Raw genomic sequence first — 16,086 nt, forward strand, 5'->3', positions numbered from 1 at the left:
ATCATCTGTTCAGAAGTGCTAATTGCATATTGCTTAAACGGTGTACTTTGCGCATACACAACGGTGGGCTTCTCGTAATGAGTAGGGGTTGGTGGAATTTGCGTAGTCGCGCTACGCAAAGCTCTGCTAAACGGTAAAAAATCTCAGCGAGCATGCAAAAGTTCAGCGAAAATGCGAAAGTGCTTGTTCCGCCCGTTCGCGATGCTCTTTTCCTGTCGCGAACGCTGTTTGCGTGCTCGGGGAGAAATATCTTGCTAACACGCATTTTGAATGCGCGAACAAGCAAAAAATTCCGCAAAGCTGTGGATCGTGGAATTTTTGCCAATTTTGCGTTCACCGCGGAACGCAAAATTACCCAAATTCCGCGAGCGGAACGGAATTTCCCGCCCTGGCCTAGTAATGAAGTCCTAAGTATCGCACAAAGGATCATTCACTACGAAACCAACAGATGGACCTGCTCAGTTGTTATCTTACAAACCTTACATATTTTTAGATGCATATACAAATTACGCTTGAAAAACAGTCTAGTTTCCAAAGTACCATTTTTATTCTCACACGAACCGTTTAACATTTTTAATTCGTCAGCCATGATGTGCAAATACTGCCATGCTAAAATATTAGTAAACTTAAGTTTTCATAAAAGTGTCATTAAATTCATTTAAAACAGCAGCTTGGCCTTAACCACACAATGTCCAGTGGTGGTTGTTTGGCTAGTGTTTGTAAAACTACTTACAAAAACACTTGGGAGTTGCATGGATATTCACAACGAGTAAGTCAGTTTTCACAGCTTTGTATAAAAGTTAAGGAAGTTCTTATGGTAGCACAGTGAACGCCGTCAGTCAGAGACCTATGCTGGGGATCAGATTTGGTATCTCATGGCAAAGATCCTTGGAGGTTAAGTGCACTGCTGAAGTGAAACTGTCTCCGTCGTGGAGCAAGACACAACTCTCACACCATAGCGTTCATATCTGAATCACAAACTAGCACAACCAGCTCCAGTTAGCAATAAGTATGTTCTTGCCTAACTGTACAGATGCCAGAGTATGTGCTGATGGTTGAGGTGTTAATGAAGGCATAGTTAAAAAAAAAAAGACACAGATCCTGAAGGTGCGCTTGATAAAAAGTGGTGAAATTGCTACAGTGGTATATTGTTAAATATTGCCCCTGTAAAGAAACTATGAATCATTAGTGTGAGAGATTTTCTTCCACAACAATGTTTTTAAATTGTTTAATATCAAGGAGTGTTCCATTTCCATCTGGTGTGCTGTGACTGTAAGTGCAGTGCACGAATATAGCTGTTTCTCCAGTTCGTCTCTGATGTCTGTAGGAGCACCACGCAACAGGTAGTCCTTAAGCAACTGGCACACCTTAGCCAAGTTTGGCTGAATTACTTGTGTAGTGCACTTCATTTTCTTTTTGTCACAAACAGTCCTGCAGTCTGTGCCATAAACACAGTCCATATCAGAACCACAGTGACGGTCTTTCATCAGTTCCTTTAGGTTGGTTTCTGGCTCAATTTTTCTCAAGTCCACCATTTTTAAGTCATATTTGTCATTGTAGCCTAGGTTTTTGGCACTCATATCGCACATAAGAAAATTACCATATGGTCCATGAAATATGTCTTCCACAAATTCTAGGAGTCCAATGGCAATCTTAGCCTTCCGTGGCCACGATGGTGTAAACCACTGGTCCATGCTTCTCCGAAGACCTGAGGGGATAAAAATCTCCATGATCCAGGGAATGCTCACTCCATACAGAGAGGTATACTCCACACGCTCCATCATGTAAACATCCCCACAGAAGCCCAGCAGTTTGGGTGTGTGCTCTTTATCCTGAAGGATTACCATCAGGAGGAACTCGTTCAGTTGTACAAGCGCCCATGCAGACTTCGCCTCTGGCAGGGAAACGTGACCATCTTTATTTCCATCAGCAACCGACAGAATAAGATTGACCAACTCGGGGAGATTGCCCTGATCTCCCAACTTTGCCTAGAAAAAACAGAACAGCATTTTTATATTATTTCTGAACATTTTCATCAGCACCTCAAGCAAGCAGGTTTTCAGATGTTGAACACGAAATAATGTCTTTTTTGATGGAGTTGCATGTTGAGCTAGAAATTAAAATTTAGGCTCATCAGATGGATGTACCACTTACTTAGAATGTAGCTATTCTATTAATGTAAGTGACGCTGAAAAAAATGTGCCTTTAAGACAAGCAAATAAAAAATAAGTGTTGGATGCACATACATCAAAGTCCAAATGTAAAGTTTATTACACATACCTTTTAAAAAAAAAAACCTTAAAATCAATTTTAAAATCATCAAACAGTAAACACTACTCCGCAATCTATGATAAGAACAAAAATGAACATTTTTGTGCACAGATTTTCTCAGGTTCAAACTGTAGGAGTATTTATGGTAAAATATAGACAGAAGAAGTGAACAAACAGTGAGTAAAGGAGAGAGCAGAAAAGAGATGATACAGAATTAGAACATTGACACCTGAAGGCATGTTATTCACTTGTAAACTCCATTAGCGAGTTGTAAGGAAGTGAGTTATCAGCTGGGAAGGTTGTGAGGATGTGAAACATGCTGGCTCCCCCTATGCATGGCACAGCTCCTGTGTCCCACGCAGGAGCCTGCTTCCTTTCTTGCAATAACAAGCGTGGGTGGAGTAACTAAACTTTCTGAAGAACACAGGCTATAGGAGAACCGGCCAGCACCATTTCCCCAGGTCTTCTGTCCCCATGGAGAAGGAGGCCATTAGCACAGCACAATGGTGTTCATGCCCGCTTCTCTGTGATGGTCCCCTGTAACTGAGGGCCCCCAGGGACAAGTGCAATACTTAACGCATCAGTTTCCTGCTTGCACCAGTCCATGAGGCCCTTGGCCTTCCCCAGGCGTATTGGGACTAGGGGTGATTGGGAGCCACACCCAGGTTTCCTGGGGACGTTCCGTAGCACTGCTGGCAGCTCTCCCACGAAGGGAGACAATAGAAACTGTTTTCGTTGGCCCCACTTTGCCATTTGTAGGGGGAACGTTGTGTTTCACCTCTGGTGGTCAACTGTTACCATTGAGGGCATGCATTTCAGGCCTCCTGGCTTCTAAAAATTTGCAAGTTTCCGGGAACTGATTTTTCACTACTCTCCCTATGATGAGGAGAAGCTCAGGTCTGATTCTCTGCTCTTTAGCTCTCTGCTCAGAATCGGGCCTCTGTCGGCGCCTGTTGTTTTTCTCAGCCAGAGGTCACTTTCAGCAGCACCCCCAGCCCTGAAAGCAGAATACCCTCCCTACCTGCACCATTGGGATCCCACAGCCTCCTTTGACACTTGAAGTGTGCGCAGCAGAGTCGGGGGGGTACCCCTCTACCATCCCAGTCCTCAGATGTTTCAGAGGAACCCTTCTCCTCCAGGATTACCTAGCCTGTCTACCCCTCTACTGTCCCTCAGCAAGTGTAAGGATTTAAACATTGTCTGGTGTTTTCTGTACAGCAATTATAGTGGCTAAGTATACACATACCGATGTATAGGCAAGGCGCCTCACATTGATAGCTGTAGTACATTATAAATAATAGTTTGTACAGGGACCTCTAAGGGCTGGATGTTGAAATGATACTTGTAATGAACACAGGATTTCTATTTAGCTGCATAACATGCTTTAGTGATTAGTTTTTAGCTTCTTTTAATTTTTACAAGCAGGCTTCGGATATCTTTGGATATTAGGTGTCTAATAGCAAGATTGTGCTCTCTGGGGTTTGGATGTAATAAAGGGGGAAAGTTAGGATGTAGAAGGGGGAGGTAGGGTGGGTCAGGATGGGGAAGTGTTGGGAGTGAGGGGGAGGAGCAGAAGTGTTTAAGGGAGGAGGGGTGGGTAGAACAAGTATGGTAGGAGAGGGATTAAGTACCCCAATATTTGTTTATCAGGTGTATTTTAAGGCCTTTTTTGAAACTGATATAGGAAGGGGTACATCGTATATCTTTGGGGACGGCATTCCAAATGCTAGGGGCCTTTGCAGAGAAGGAGAGTGACTGAGATGCATTTTTGTTTAACAGCGGGGGACGAGAAGGAGAGAGTTTGTACTTCTCAACATCCAGGCGCAGCCTGATTTAGTGAGTTTGTTGGAGAGGTAAATTGGTGTCTTTTGATAAAGGGCTTTGTGAGTAATGCAGGCAATTTTATAGGAGGTTCTGCCTTCAATAGGAAGCCATTTGAGGTCCTTGAAGGCAGGTAAGATGTGTTCAGAGCGCTTACAGTCAGTAATTAGTCTGGCCGCTAAGTGGAGGAGAGATTTGAGGGGGGCTATGTGAACTTTGGGTGTTCCGGAGAGTAAAGCGTTGTTTCCGTAGTCAATCTTTGAAAAGACAAGAGATTGGATATCCGATTTGAAATCTTCAGCTGGAATGAATGGTTTGATTTTTTTGAGATGCCGGAGTGTGAAGAGTGCTCCTTTAGCCGAGTTTTTATATGGGTATTGAGGGCAAGTTTACTGTTGATGGTGACACCAAGAGATTTAACTGATTCGGCGAGGGAGAGAGAGCAGTTAATGGCATTAAGGTCCGCGATCCATGCTTGAATGGGGAGAGGGTTGTTTTTAGGAGAGAAAAGAATGATTTCAGTTTTGTTTGAATTAAGTTTGAGATGGTTGTTGAAGAACCAGGAATGAATTTTGGATAGGGCAGTGTTGAGGTGTACGATAGAGTGGGATTTGATTTTATAGTATAGTTAGGTGTCATCAGCATACAGGTGGTAGTTAATTTTGGCTTGTTTAAGTATGAGGGTGAGGAGTTCCATAAAGAGGTTGAAGGGTGCAGGAGAGAGGATAGATCCTTGGGGGACACCAAGGGAGACAGATGTGGGGCTGGAGTGGCAGTTTTGAATTTTGATTGGTTGGGTTCTATAATGGAAGTAGGAGGTGAACCAGTTAAGTACAGTGCCATTTAGCCAAAACGATCTTTGAGTGCATTGAGTAAGGTTGAATGGTTAACTGTGCCAAATGCAGCAGTGAGGTCAAGAAGGATGAGGATGCAAGTCTCCCCTTATCCAAAGCGAGGTGGATGTCATCAACAATGTTAAGCAGTGCAGTTTTAGTGCTGCAACATTTGCGGAAGCCGGATTGTAGGGGGTCAAGCAGGTTGTATGTGTCAATGAGCTTATCCAATTATAGTAGGGCACATTTTTCATGGGCTTTGGAGAGTAGGCGGAAGTTGGAGATAGGGCGGAGGTTGTTACGGTCATTAGGATCGGCTTTGGGGTTTTTAGGGATGGGCGTGATTTGTCCTAGTTGGAGGGAATTAGAGACACATCCTGTGGAAAGGAAGGCGTTAATGATATTGGTCCAATAAGGGACAATGACGTGCTTTAGATCTTGGATGAGAGTGGATGGGAGTGGGTCTTTTGTGTGAGAGGACGGTTTTAGTTTAGATAGGATGTTAAAGACTTCTAGTTCGGAAACAGGGTGGAAATTCGTCCAGGAGGCATTATTTTTAAGCTGTGGGTTGGTGTGGAAAAGTTCAAGATGGGTAGGTGAGGGAGGGTGAATGGAGGGGGTAGGGGTGGAAACAGGGGGAAGTGTGGTGTTAAGGTAATATTAAGAATACATTGGGGAGGGAGATGGGTTACAAGGAAAGATTGATCAATCTTGGCAATTTTTTCGGAGAAAAAGTAAGCCATTTCTTCAGATTTGCTAGAGGAGGCCATCAGTTTGGGAAATGCAGGGGAGGTTTGGTTTCTCACGATATTGAACAGTTCTCTGGGTCTGATTTTGGCACGGGAGAGCTGTAAGCAAAAGAAAGATGCCTTTTCGGAGAAAATGTGTTTTTTGTTGGAGGATTTAGCGGTTCTAAGGAGGGCAATGTGGGAGGGGGACAGGAGTTGTCTCTATGTTCTTTCAGCAAGTCTAGGTGAGCGTCTTTTCTTGTTAAGGTCAGCGATAAACCATGATTTAGATGGGACATTTTTTTGCGTTTTAAGTTTGAGCGGGGCCAGTTGATCTAAGACCTCCACAACAGTTTTGTTAAAGTGCTCAGTAAGTTCATTTGCATTGAGAGAGGGTGGAATGAGACGAAGTTGGGTTTGAAGTTTGGACTCCAGTGTGCCAGGAGGGATTTGCTTAAGGTTTCTGGACACCGTTGTGGCTTTATAGTTTTTAGCTGGGGCAGGCGGGTTTGGGGGGAGATCGTGAACAAAATGAGGTATTGGTCGGACCAGTCGATAGGGATGATGTTGGATATAGACGTCAAGTCAACGTTAGATATGATGGCGTCAAGGATGGCTTCTTTGGAGTGGGTAGGGAAGTGGCAAAGTTGTTTGAGGTCGATAGTCTCAAGAAGATTAGTGAGAAGGCTGATTGTGAGGTCCTCGGGTTCATTCCAGTGAAGGTTGAGATCTCCTAGGAAGAGGTTTTTGGAATTTGAGAGTGATGATTGTGTGAGAAGGTCCGATAGTTCCTCTGCAAAGGGAAGATGCTCACCGGGTGGGTGATAGATATTATGAAGTCGTATTAGAGGGGAGCTTTATATCTTAAGTTCGGCTCCAGGGTATTCAAAGGTAGTATAGCCTGTGTTCTTCACTAAGGAGAGTTGTAGTTCGCTTTTAAAGATAATTGCTAGACCACCCCCTATTCTTTCAGGTTTGTCTTTCCTGAGAATGGAGTAGCCAGGAGGGTTGAGTAGGTCAAGGATGGGAGTTGAGTGATCTATGAGCTAGCTTTCTAGGAGAAAGGCGATGTCAATATCGTTGCTAAGGGTGGTTTGTGATATTTCGGTTGCATGTCGAACAGCCGAGCGGCAGTTCACAAGCATGCAAGACAGGGGTTTGGGGATGGTAATCGGGGGAGGGCATAAGTGAATGGCGGTAAGTGAAGGGGGCAGTCTGGGGGAGCTGGGAGAAGAGTGGATTCTGCCGGTCCCCGTGATGACAGGGATGTTGGAGTGAGGGAGGGGTGGATCATTAGGTGGGGATTTGCCAAGGAAGGCGTTGCAGAGGTCAGAGATATCAGAAACGGAGTTGTCCCTCAAGTGCCAAGAGGTCTGTGTGAACGTCAGTGAAGAGGCGTGGTTGACCAACTCTTAGGATATGGGCGTTTTGGGGTGCCAGGGCATGGAAAGGAGGCCCAAGAGGGGCAGATTCTGGAGTTGAAAGATTTGAATTGATTGAAATCTGCTCTGAATCGGGCAAGGTCTGTAACTAAGGTAGAGATGTTGCAGTCAATGTTGCGAAGTGTCTGGGTTAAGAGATCGAGGACGGGGTGTGGTTGGGGCCGAAGTGTGGGGGAGGTAGGGTCATTGTTGGCCATGGGAGGAGGATTGGTGAGTGTCAGGGATGGGGGAACAAGGGTAGCACTGGGAAGGTGTGAGTGGGGGAGGTCAGGTGAATGGCGTGGGTGTGATCAGCGGTTGGGATAGAAGGAGGGCGTGGTACAGGATGGTATAGTTATGGAGGTAGGAGATAGGGAGTGAGGAAATATAGTATCAGAGTTGGGAGTAGGAGTGTGTTTTGGTGAGGGGGAGGAAGGGTAGGAAGGGATATCTTATCTGGAGGTTGGTTTAGGGGGAAGGAGGGGGGTTGACGAGGGGATTAGAGGTAGGAGGGGGGTAGTTATTAGGGAGCAGGATAGTTTGGGGGATGGGTTGTAGGGGGTTGATTCAAGAGAGGGAGTTAAAATAGAGGACCGAGAAAGGGGTGTATCAAAAAGGAGTGGATTGTCAAGAAGGAGAGGGGTTAGCGTAGGTGAGGCAGGGAGATTCCGGAGTAGTCTTGGAGGTGAGCAGGTTGGGGTAGAGGAGTGGGAGATGATTCAAGGGGGGTTCAGGAGAAGGTGCTAGAATAGAGGACAGAGATAGGGGAGTGACATTGGGGTTAGGTATGCCCGGAGGGAGAGGAGTTAACAACGGGGAGGCAGGGAAGCACCATGGGGGGTCTTGGGGATGCATAGGTGTGGACAGCTGGTGGGATAGGGTGCTGAAATGGTGTTCAAAAGTGGAGAGGTGGCGTTCGTAGGCTTGAATCAGGATGTTGCCAGTTTTGAAAATGGAAATGTCAATTTCACCAGGAAAAAGTGAGGAAGGAGTGGTGGATAGTTTATAGCCGTAAGGGATTTTGCTTGATTTAGATATTGGGAGGTGGTGCAGAAAGGTGCTTTTCCATTTGGAGGGTCGTTTAGTGTAGAAGATGTAGTTGGTTTTAATGTGGGACGATAGGCTGTGGTAGTTGTCCACAATCAGGGTTTCGAGATGTCGGATTAGTAGATTATGTTTAAACTTTTTCTTGCCATTTTTAGAGAGATTGGGAAGGTAAGGGATGGTCCAAGAATTGGGACCATGTTTGGTGAGAGAGGGGAATTTGGAGGGGAGGGCGGGATTGAGGAGGGAAGGAAGAATAAGATTGAGGTGGGACATAATGGTACAGTTGATAGGGGGAGGCGGAAGGGGTAAAAAGGGAGACAAAGAGAGTTTGGCGACAATGAGTGGTGAGTTGAGGACTTCCAAGGGTGCGGTGAGTGCTCAGAACAGGAGATAGGGAGAGGTTTAAAGCTGGGGAGTGTGAGGGCAGGTGAGAGATAGGCAGTGAGAGAAAAAAATCGGTTCAGGAGGTGGGGCGGATAGTTTGGGATGAATAAATGAGAGCGTATTAGGCAGAGAATAGTGTATACGGTCAAAACAGGCAGTATTCAAATGCAAATATATCCGATTAAGTAGCAATAAGGAACAAAAAGAGACACAAGAGAAAAGTTAGGTTGTCAATAGCGCATTAGGGCATAGTGACTAAGTTAGTGTACATGGAGAGGGGGCGCATGTGGCGTAGCCATCGTCATCAAACAAGGAGGTCCACACGAGAATTAGGTCCAAACAAGTTCAGATTTTAGGCCCAAAAAAAAATAGACAAAAATAGTCCTGAAATGGAGGGCCAATGTAAACAAGTCTTCTGAAGGCCACATTAGGTAGTGTGCAGAGTGCAGGTCAAAGCAGACAGGAGTAGCCACGAAAAGGAGGGCCTAATGTAAGCTAGTCTCATGGAGGCTATTTTAGGTAGTGGGCAGCAAGCAGGCATAGATGGATTTGAAAAATTCAGGAAATGGTGGGCAGAAAGTGAGCTGCGGTAGAATAGATGAGATGAACTCTTTTTCAAGTTTCAAAGCAGTAGCCTCCGCAGTATTTGTGTCCATATTCCTAACTAGGTGATCCACAGGGCATTGCCCAGGGACTGTGGAAGAGAGCAGAGGGTCGTCAAGTTTGACATTTTGCATTCTCCTATGTGGCAGAAAAAGTTGGCTGTCGTGAGCCCAGACAGTGGAAGTAACAGTTTTGCTGAGAAGATCTGCAAAGTCACTGTCTGCCCCAGGAAGATGTTTCACCAACAGAGTACTTGGTGGCTAATTCACCAATGCTCAGTATTTCGCAGTAGACCGGACGTACGAGTTACTTACCTTCGGTAACGATGTATCTGGTAGAGACGATTCTAGCCGCTGGTTCCTTAACGTATAATTATCCCTAGGCGTGAGACTGGATCCGGAATTTCTTTTGCCACAACATCCCTGCCCGCTGGGGGGACGGCATCACGCGATTCCGCTAGGCGTTGTCCGCGTACGTGACATCAGCGAGGTCACATAAGTCCCACCCCGGCGCGCCAAGTCAGTTTTCTTCGGAGAACTTTCCCGTGCCACAACGCAGAGCCATCAGACAAAACTGTGGGAGTATGGGAACAGTGTGCGAAAGAGAAGAAAAATTAGAAAAAGGAATGGTGACGAACAACACCATAAGGAGCAGTATCAACACTGAAGTACCCAAAGGCAGGGAAAAGAAGAACAGAGCACATCCCTGTGCCGCCACCCTGCCAGTACTTAGACAGCCCCCCCTGGAGACAAGGAACACATGTAAAAATGTCATGACAACATGTAGCAGGACTACAACCCCAACCAAGAAAAACGAAGGGGAACCAGTCCAAGACAAACAAGGAACGACAAACCTCCAAGGCAACCCCATCCCAGAGTGTGACAACCCCCCAAAGGAACAAAGGGCAAAGGCACAGCCAGATGACCCCAACCCAGAGGATAACAGAGGGGCCAGAACTTTTAGTAACAAAAGGGGAGAGGGAGGGTAGGGAAGAGATTGAAGGCAAGCCCCAATCCTGGAGCAACCAGAGCAGAAGGCACATGAGTACCTATAAACCCATCCCCCAATGTGCCAAAAGAGGACGAAAGGAACAAGAAACAAGACAAATCATCCTGTTAAAAAGAGCGAAAGAATGCACTCACAGAAGACATAGCCACCCACAAGGAGGCGTGTCCATTAGATCAAGCCAAAGGTCCTCGCAGAACGGGGAGGAAGGGGACGGCCCGTGAAGGAATCTGCGGCTAGAATCGTCTCTACCAGATACATCGTTACCGAAGGTAATTAACTCGTACATCTGATAGAGACTATTAGCCGCAAATTCCATAAAATAGAATAGACACCCTAGCCATACCCACGGGGAAAGAGGGTCTGCGAGAAGACCCCACCAGCCTGGACATAACAGAGGGTCCCACAGGGGACTAGTCCAACGGACAGGGCAAGGAGCCCTGTCCTCCCAGGCAAGGGAAACCCCTACAATCAAAATATCACCGACCCCAAGGGGGATGTGGGAAGAAGAAAAGAAGAAAGAAGAGGAAGCCCCTTCACACTCAGCAGAGGAAACAAGGGTAAGGCAAGAGGAGGCAGATGCACCCCCACACCCATACAAGGTAATAGAACCTCCATCCAAGGCCCCACCGGTAACACACCCCGCGAAGAGGGCTGCTGAGCACACTTCAGCCAGAAGTCAATAGACCAAACAGAACGGCGCCGACAGCAATAAGTAGGCGGGAGCAGAAAAAGTAGCCCGGGGCATCCAGGAAGACCGGGCAGGCTGTGCCTGAAATAGGGAGGAACACAAAATCTATCCCAGTCCCCAGGACAGAGAACAGGAAGGTGAAGAAGGGCCCGGACACACCTCAGGGAGGGGTCCATACACACAACTTAAAAAGAAGTAGAACCAGAGCCATGGCGCCAGGCTGTAGACAGCAGGACAGACCAGGCGAATAGCGCAGCGACCCTGGAGAAGGACACTCTGGGGCGCCACCAAAGGCATTCCAAACCAACAATAAAGGAATTGCACCTACAACATACTTAAACGCCACGGAGAGCAGAGGCCTGAAGGCGACCACAACTCCCAAGCACAGAACAAGCTATATAACAGCTACCACTACCCCACATAGGGTATGTTAAGTCCCAAGACATGGGAACCCTCTTAGGAAGAGACTTCTGCAGCAGAGGACAACAGAAAGATCCGTGGGAAAAAACCCCGCAGAAGGTTTGTCAAGCAGCCAAAGAGAAAAAAATAGAAGGCCTAATCTCAGGGCCAACCTGGTGTAGATAACCCAAAGCAAAAACACAAAGTCAAGAAGGGCCGACCAGCAGCCAACAGAACAACAGTTCCAACAAATAGGACTCGAATGCACATGAAGAACACAGATCACACAACTGGGGTGACCCGCCCCAATGAAAAAACAGCTCTCAAAAACCAGATCAACTAACAGGTCACTGAGGGGGAGAAGAAGGAGGAGGAGGATGCCAAAACCCGGCCAAGAACCTCTGGATGGCAGAGTCTGCCGGAGCGTGGAACAAAAGAGTGCCATTGAAGGGAAGATCTACCAGCCGCTCCCAAACATCACACTGTCCCGAAGCCAAGCATGGCGGCGAAGGGCAACTGAAGAAGCCATGGCACGACCAAGCACCTCTGAGACGTCCAGAGCGGAGTGAAGAATAAAAGTCTGCCAGCTCCCGGCCATTTCACGCATGGTGCCGCAAATCAACACCAGCACCCTCCTGAGAAGCTGTAGATGCAAGGGACTCCGCCGAGTCCCACAAGCAAGAGGTGGCCCTAGCAAACACACAAAGTGTTAAGGGCCCGCAGAGCCGCACTGGTCGAAGCGAACATATTGCGCCCCAAGAGTCCAGCCAGCGGGCCCTCAGTGATGGGGTAGACAACAGCAACGGCAGGGAGGGAAAGGCAGTCCGCAAAAGGGGGCTACTGGCAGATGGGTGGAGGGAAAGACACACCGGGTCACCCGGTGCTGGAAGGTGCCGGTGCAGAAGGTGTTGGGGCAACAGAAGGGGAGCAGCAGCTCCCTACCACGAGAGCCCTGGTGGAGAACTCTTAGAGGATGATCAGCGGGGAAATGGGCAGCTGGATCACCCATGTGCAAAATTCCCACAGCCATGGAAACAATGCGAGCCAAGGCCGCACCAGCGGTGGGGAAAGCAGCTTCTTTGTGGGTGATGGCAGCAAGCTACGGCGGCCATCCCCTAAGCAAATCGGATTGGGGAAGGGCCAGTTCTGGAAAGGAGGAAGAGGTGCAGAGGAGTGGGGGACTAGTGGTTCCTCCGGCGAAAACTGCGGCCGCGGCAACAGCGAGGACGCGTCCTTTGATGACGTCGGGGAAAAAGCCACGACGCGGCAGCCCTTCTCCGGCGAGGATGACCCCAGCAGGCGCCTAACCTCCAGGGAAGAGGGGGCGTCCGAAGACAAGTCCACGACCTGACACCTGTCCGGTGCCGTACAGTCCGCAAACTGAGGCAGGACGTTGTTGTCGTCCAGCGCCAAAGGAGACGCCAGACAGGCCTTTGCCACATCACACTGCGCAGGAGACCGGGGATGGGCCGGAGACGAGGCGGCTAACGGACGGCCCGACTCGACTAACGGACGCCGCCGACTCGACCTCGCATAAGGCAGCCACCTGCGTGGAGGGACGAGAGGGGCCCACGGAGGGACGAGGGGTCCCCCACCAGCCTTGCCCCATGATGGGACGAGGGGGGTCCACCGACCCCTCTGGCATCGCTATGGCCAGCAGCTGCCGGCGCCGTAGCGGCGTCACTTCGGCCTCAGACAAGATCGCCACCTGTCCATAGGGCTGAGAATGGCTCAGGGATGCAACCCGAGCCCCGGCGACCTCCCGCGTCACCACAGGGAGTCCTGCAGGAGTTTGCGGCGAAGCAGGGGCGCCGTGGTCTGAAGGAGAGACCCCCGGAGGGCCGCACCCCAACGGCACCACATCCTCTAAGCCTGGAACCGACCCAGTCAGCGCCGGAAAATGGCGACACTGCTGAGGGCCCCGCATAACGCAAGGGATCCGCCGACGTCCCAGGAGGGGAAGGAGGAGAAGCCAGCGAGGCCTGCAAAGCCGACGCATATGTCGCCATCTGGGCTCTCGACGCCCCCTCACAGGGAAACGGTGGATAGGGGGATGATACACGGGACCGCATCACCAGCGGAAAGCCCAAGCCCCCCAACAGGCCGGAAACTAGCCCTCGGGGACAAACTGCGACACTTACCGACAGGTGAGTGACGCTCTTGCGGGTTAGGAGAGGGATGAGGACGACGATGGGGGCTTCGAAAACCTTCCGCAGAAGCTGATCGAGGTGATGAAGCCGATCTGGACATGCGAGCCGAGAGAAGTTTCATCCGGCGCTCCCGCCACGACTTTGGCTTCCACTGCTGGCACGCCTCGCAATCAGAGGAGTCGTGATGTTTCCCCAAGCACCACATGCAAATGAGGTGAGGGTCTGTCGCCGACATCAGGCGTCCACAAGCCCGAAGGTATCTGCACACTGTTCCCCCAAACACACGCAATAGCGAAAGGGAAAGGCCTAAACAGCCCCGGAGCACGTACCGGATCTGCGTTGCACGCGGAAAAGAAAAAAACTGACGTAGGCGCTCCGGGGTGGGACTTATGTGACCTCACTGGCGTCACGTACGCGGACAATGTCTGGGCGGAGTCACGTGATGCCGTCCCCCCGGCGCGCAGAGATGCTGTGGCAAAAATGTTTCCGGATCCAGTCTCACGCCTGGGGATAATTCTACATTAAGGAATCTGCGGCTAGTAGTCTCTATAAGATAATTGCAGCGAGTGGGTGTCTCCTTACTTTTAAATGTAATACATGGTTTCAAAGTATTTGATTTCCACATTTATTTCTGGACTAGTTGAGGATTATTTCTGGAGTAATTGAGGAATTCCAACTGATTGTTTCCTTTCTCTTTATTCAACTCTCTGCTTTTTGACTTGCCAGGCCGCATGATGACCCTTTCATTTATTTGGGTCAAAATGCCATCAACTTACCTCATAAACCAAAAGTGCTCTTGAAAACATTGTGTAATGTACAAATATGTGTTGGAAAATTGTAATTTGATTACCTTTGGTCATTTGGAGTTTTACTTGTTTACACATTTGTGTCTTTTTATATACTTTATGTGAATCACATCCGAGCGCTAAGCATACTTTTCCCACTCTTCGATGTATAGTCAACTGTCAGCATGAAAAATATTCTCTTTACATATTTGTACTTGCATTTTGCTTTCTCTAATAACATCTGTCTGTTCATTTGTACCTTCTCTCGCATTTAATGAATTTATAATACACATTGTCTAGCTAACAATATTATAAGCCGTTAAAGGAACCACTGTAGAAATATATTCTTTGCCTAACCCATGTTCCTGGTCTAACCTTTGGGTGTATATATACCACTGTGTTTTCTACCTCTTGCTGGTGAATGTGCTTGAGGTCTTTGAAAGATTTGCTTCTGCTGGTGATGCTGAAAGACCCCATATTTTTGGCAGCGTCTATATTTTTTGGGGGGAGGGGGGCATCTCATCTATTTGTGGGCCTATTGTTTTCTACATGTACATTCCAAAACATATCACATATTCTGTTTGACATGTGATACGGTCTCAAGTTATTTTGCCTTCAAAGTTTTCATGGTCTTTTTGATTACACCATGGGCGCATGCTTTACATGATCCACTTCAAAAATAATTTTTTCCTTGTATTTAACCATTTGGTGCATTCCATACTGAATCTGCACGTGTATCCCTGGTCTGTTCTCTGTTTCTGTTTACATCTCAAATGTTCAATTAACAAATCATCTCTCTTCATTAGTATCACTCTGTTCAATGCACCTTAAAGCACCATTTGTGGGTATCCTCGTTCACAAAATCTACAGCTCGGACATGCTGCTTCTTTTTATTAAATTGTTTATCTGAACAGCATATCCTGCGATCTCAAACAGCATACTATATGGGAGAGTCCATTTCAGCGTTTTGGGATGGCCACTATTCGTGGGTAATTTGCAAAAATTCTTCCTGTTGCCTTTCTGTGTATTTGTGTGCATACATCTCCCTTATTAAAATAGACAGCAACATACAGTAAGTCAATGCTTATTGCACTCTTGTTGTTTTCAAAGTGGAAATTTTATTCATTCTCATTCAACATCTCAACAAAAGTCTAAAATAGCTTTTGATCTCTGTCCCAGATCAGAAACTGATAATCGATATACCTTGTCCAGAGGACCACATAGTCCAATAGTTTTGGATTCCTTTCCTGCTCAGTCAACTTCCTTTTCCCACCACCCCATGAAGAGGTTGGCGCAAGTTGGGGGAAAGGAAGTGCCCATTACAGTACCTTGTGTCTGTAGATATAGTGTACCATGACCAAGAAAATATTGTGGGTTAAGCAATATCCCAATATTTTGAATACCATATCTGTATGCCCTAGATTAATTATAGATGTTCGTATTAGAAAGTATTTCCAAGTCCTATAACATAATTATGTTGACTAGAAGTATATAAACAGGCTACATTAAGATTAGCAATAAGGTAGGTGTCGTTCTATGGGCTATTGTTAATTTTGAGTAAGAAACACAAAGTGTCCCTTAAATATAAAGGCAAACCTGTAACATATTCTGAGAGGAAAAAATCCAGATACAAATAAGTATTCTCAATAAGCGATACAATTGATATAAAAATTGGCCTGTCAAGAGCAATTTATTTATATTACTCGAACAAGGCATGTTTTTTCTATTCCTGCAGCATTTAGTGATATTCCCTTTTGATTGATTGGAATAGATTTGTCAACCAGTTTTCATAATGATCTTCTATATTAATTCCTTTATCAAAGACCTTAATAATGATAGATTTCTAATTTCTTAGTCAGTTTGCTTCTTTCCATTCCATCCAGGACAAAGTGCCTGTATCGCCTCTGGATTTCCTCCTAAATTTAAAGATGCATTATAAGATTGCTTC

General features: G+C 47.1%; 1 protein-coding gene across 3 annotated transcripts in view; it reads right to left on the bottom strand.

Moving 5' to 3' along the window:
- Positions 1-525: 525 nt before the first annotated feature.
- Positions 526-16,086, bottom strand: part of DIPK1A (divergent protein kinase domain 1A) — a 581,055-nt gene continuing 565,494 nt past the window's right edge. For all 3 annotated transcript variants that reach the window (XM_078646336.1, XM_078646337.1, XM_078646338.1), the window contains one exon: positions 526-1,988. In XM_078646336.1, coding sequence (XP_078502462.1) covers positions 1,176-1,988 — 813 coding nt within the window. In that variant the 3' untranslated portion in view covers positions 526-1,175. The remainder of the gene's footprint in view (positions 1,989-16,086) is intronic.

The sequence above is a fragment of the Lissotriton helveticus genome, chromosome 1_1 (assembly GCF_964261635.1).
Source record: "Lissotriton helveticus chromosome 1_1, aLisHel1.1, whole genome shotgun sequence".
Taxonomy (NCBI): Eukaryota; Metazoa; Chordata; class Amphibia; order Caudata; family Salamandridae; genus Lissotriton; species Lissotriton helveticus.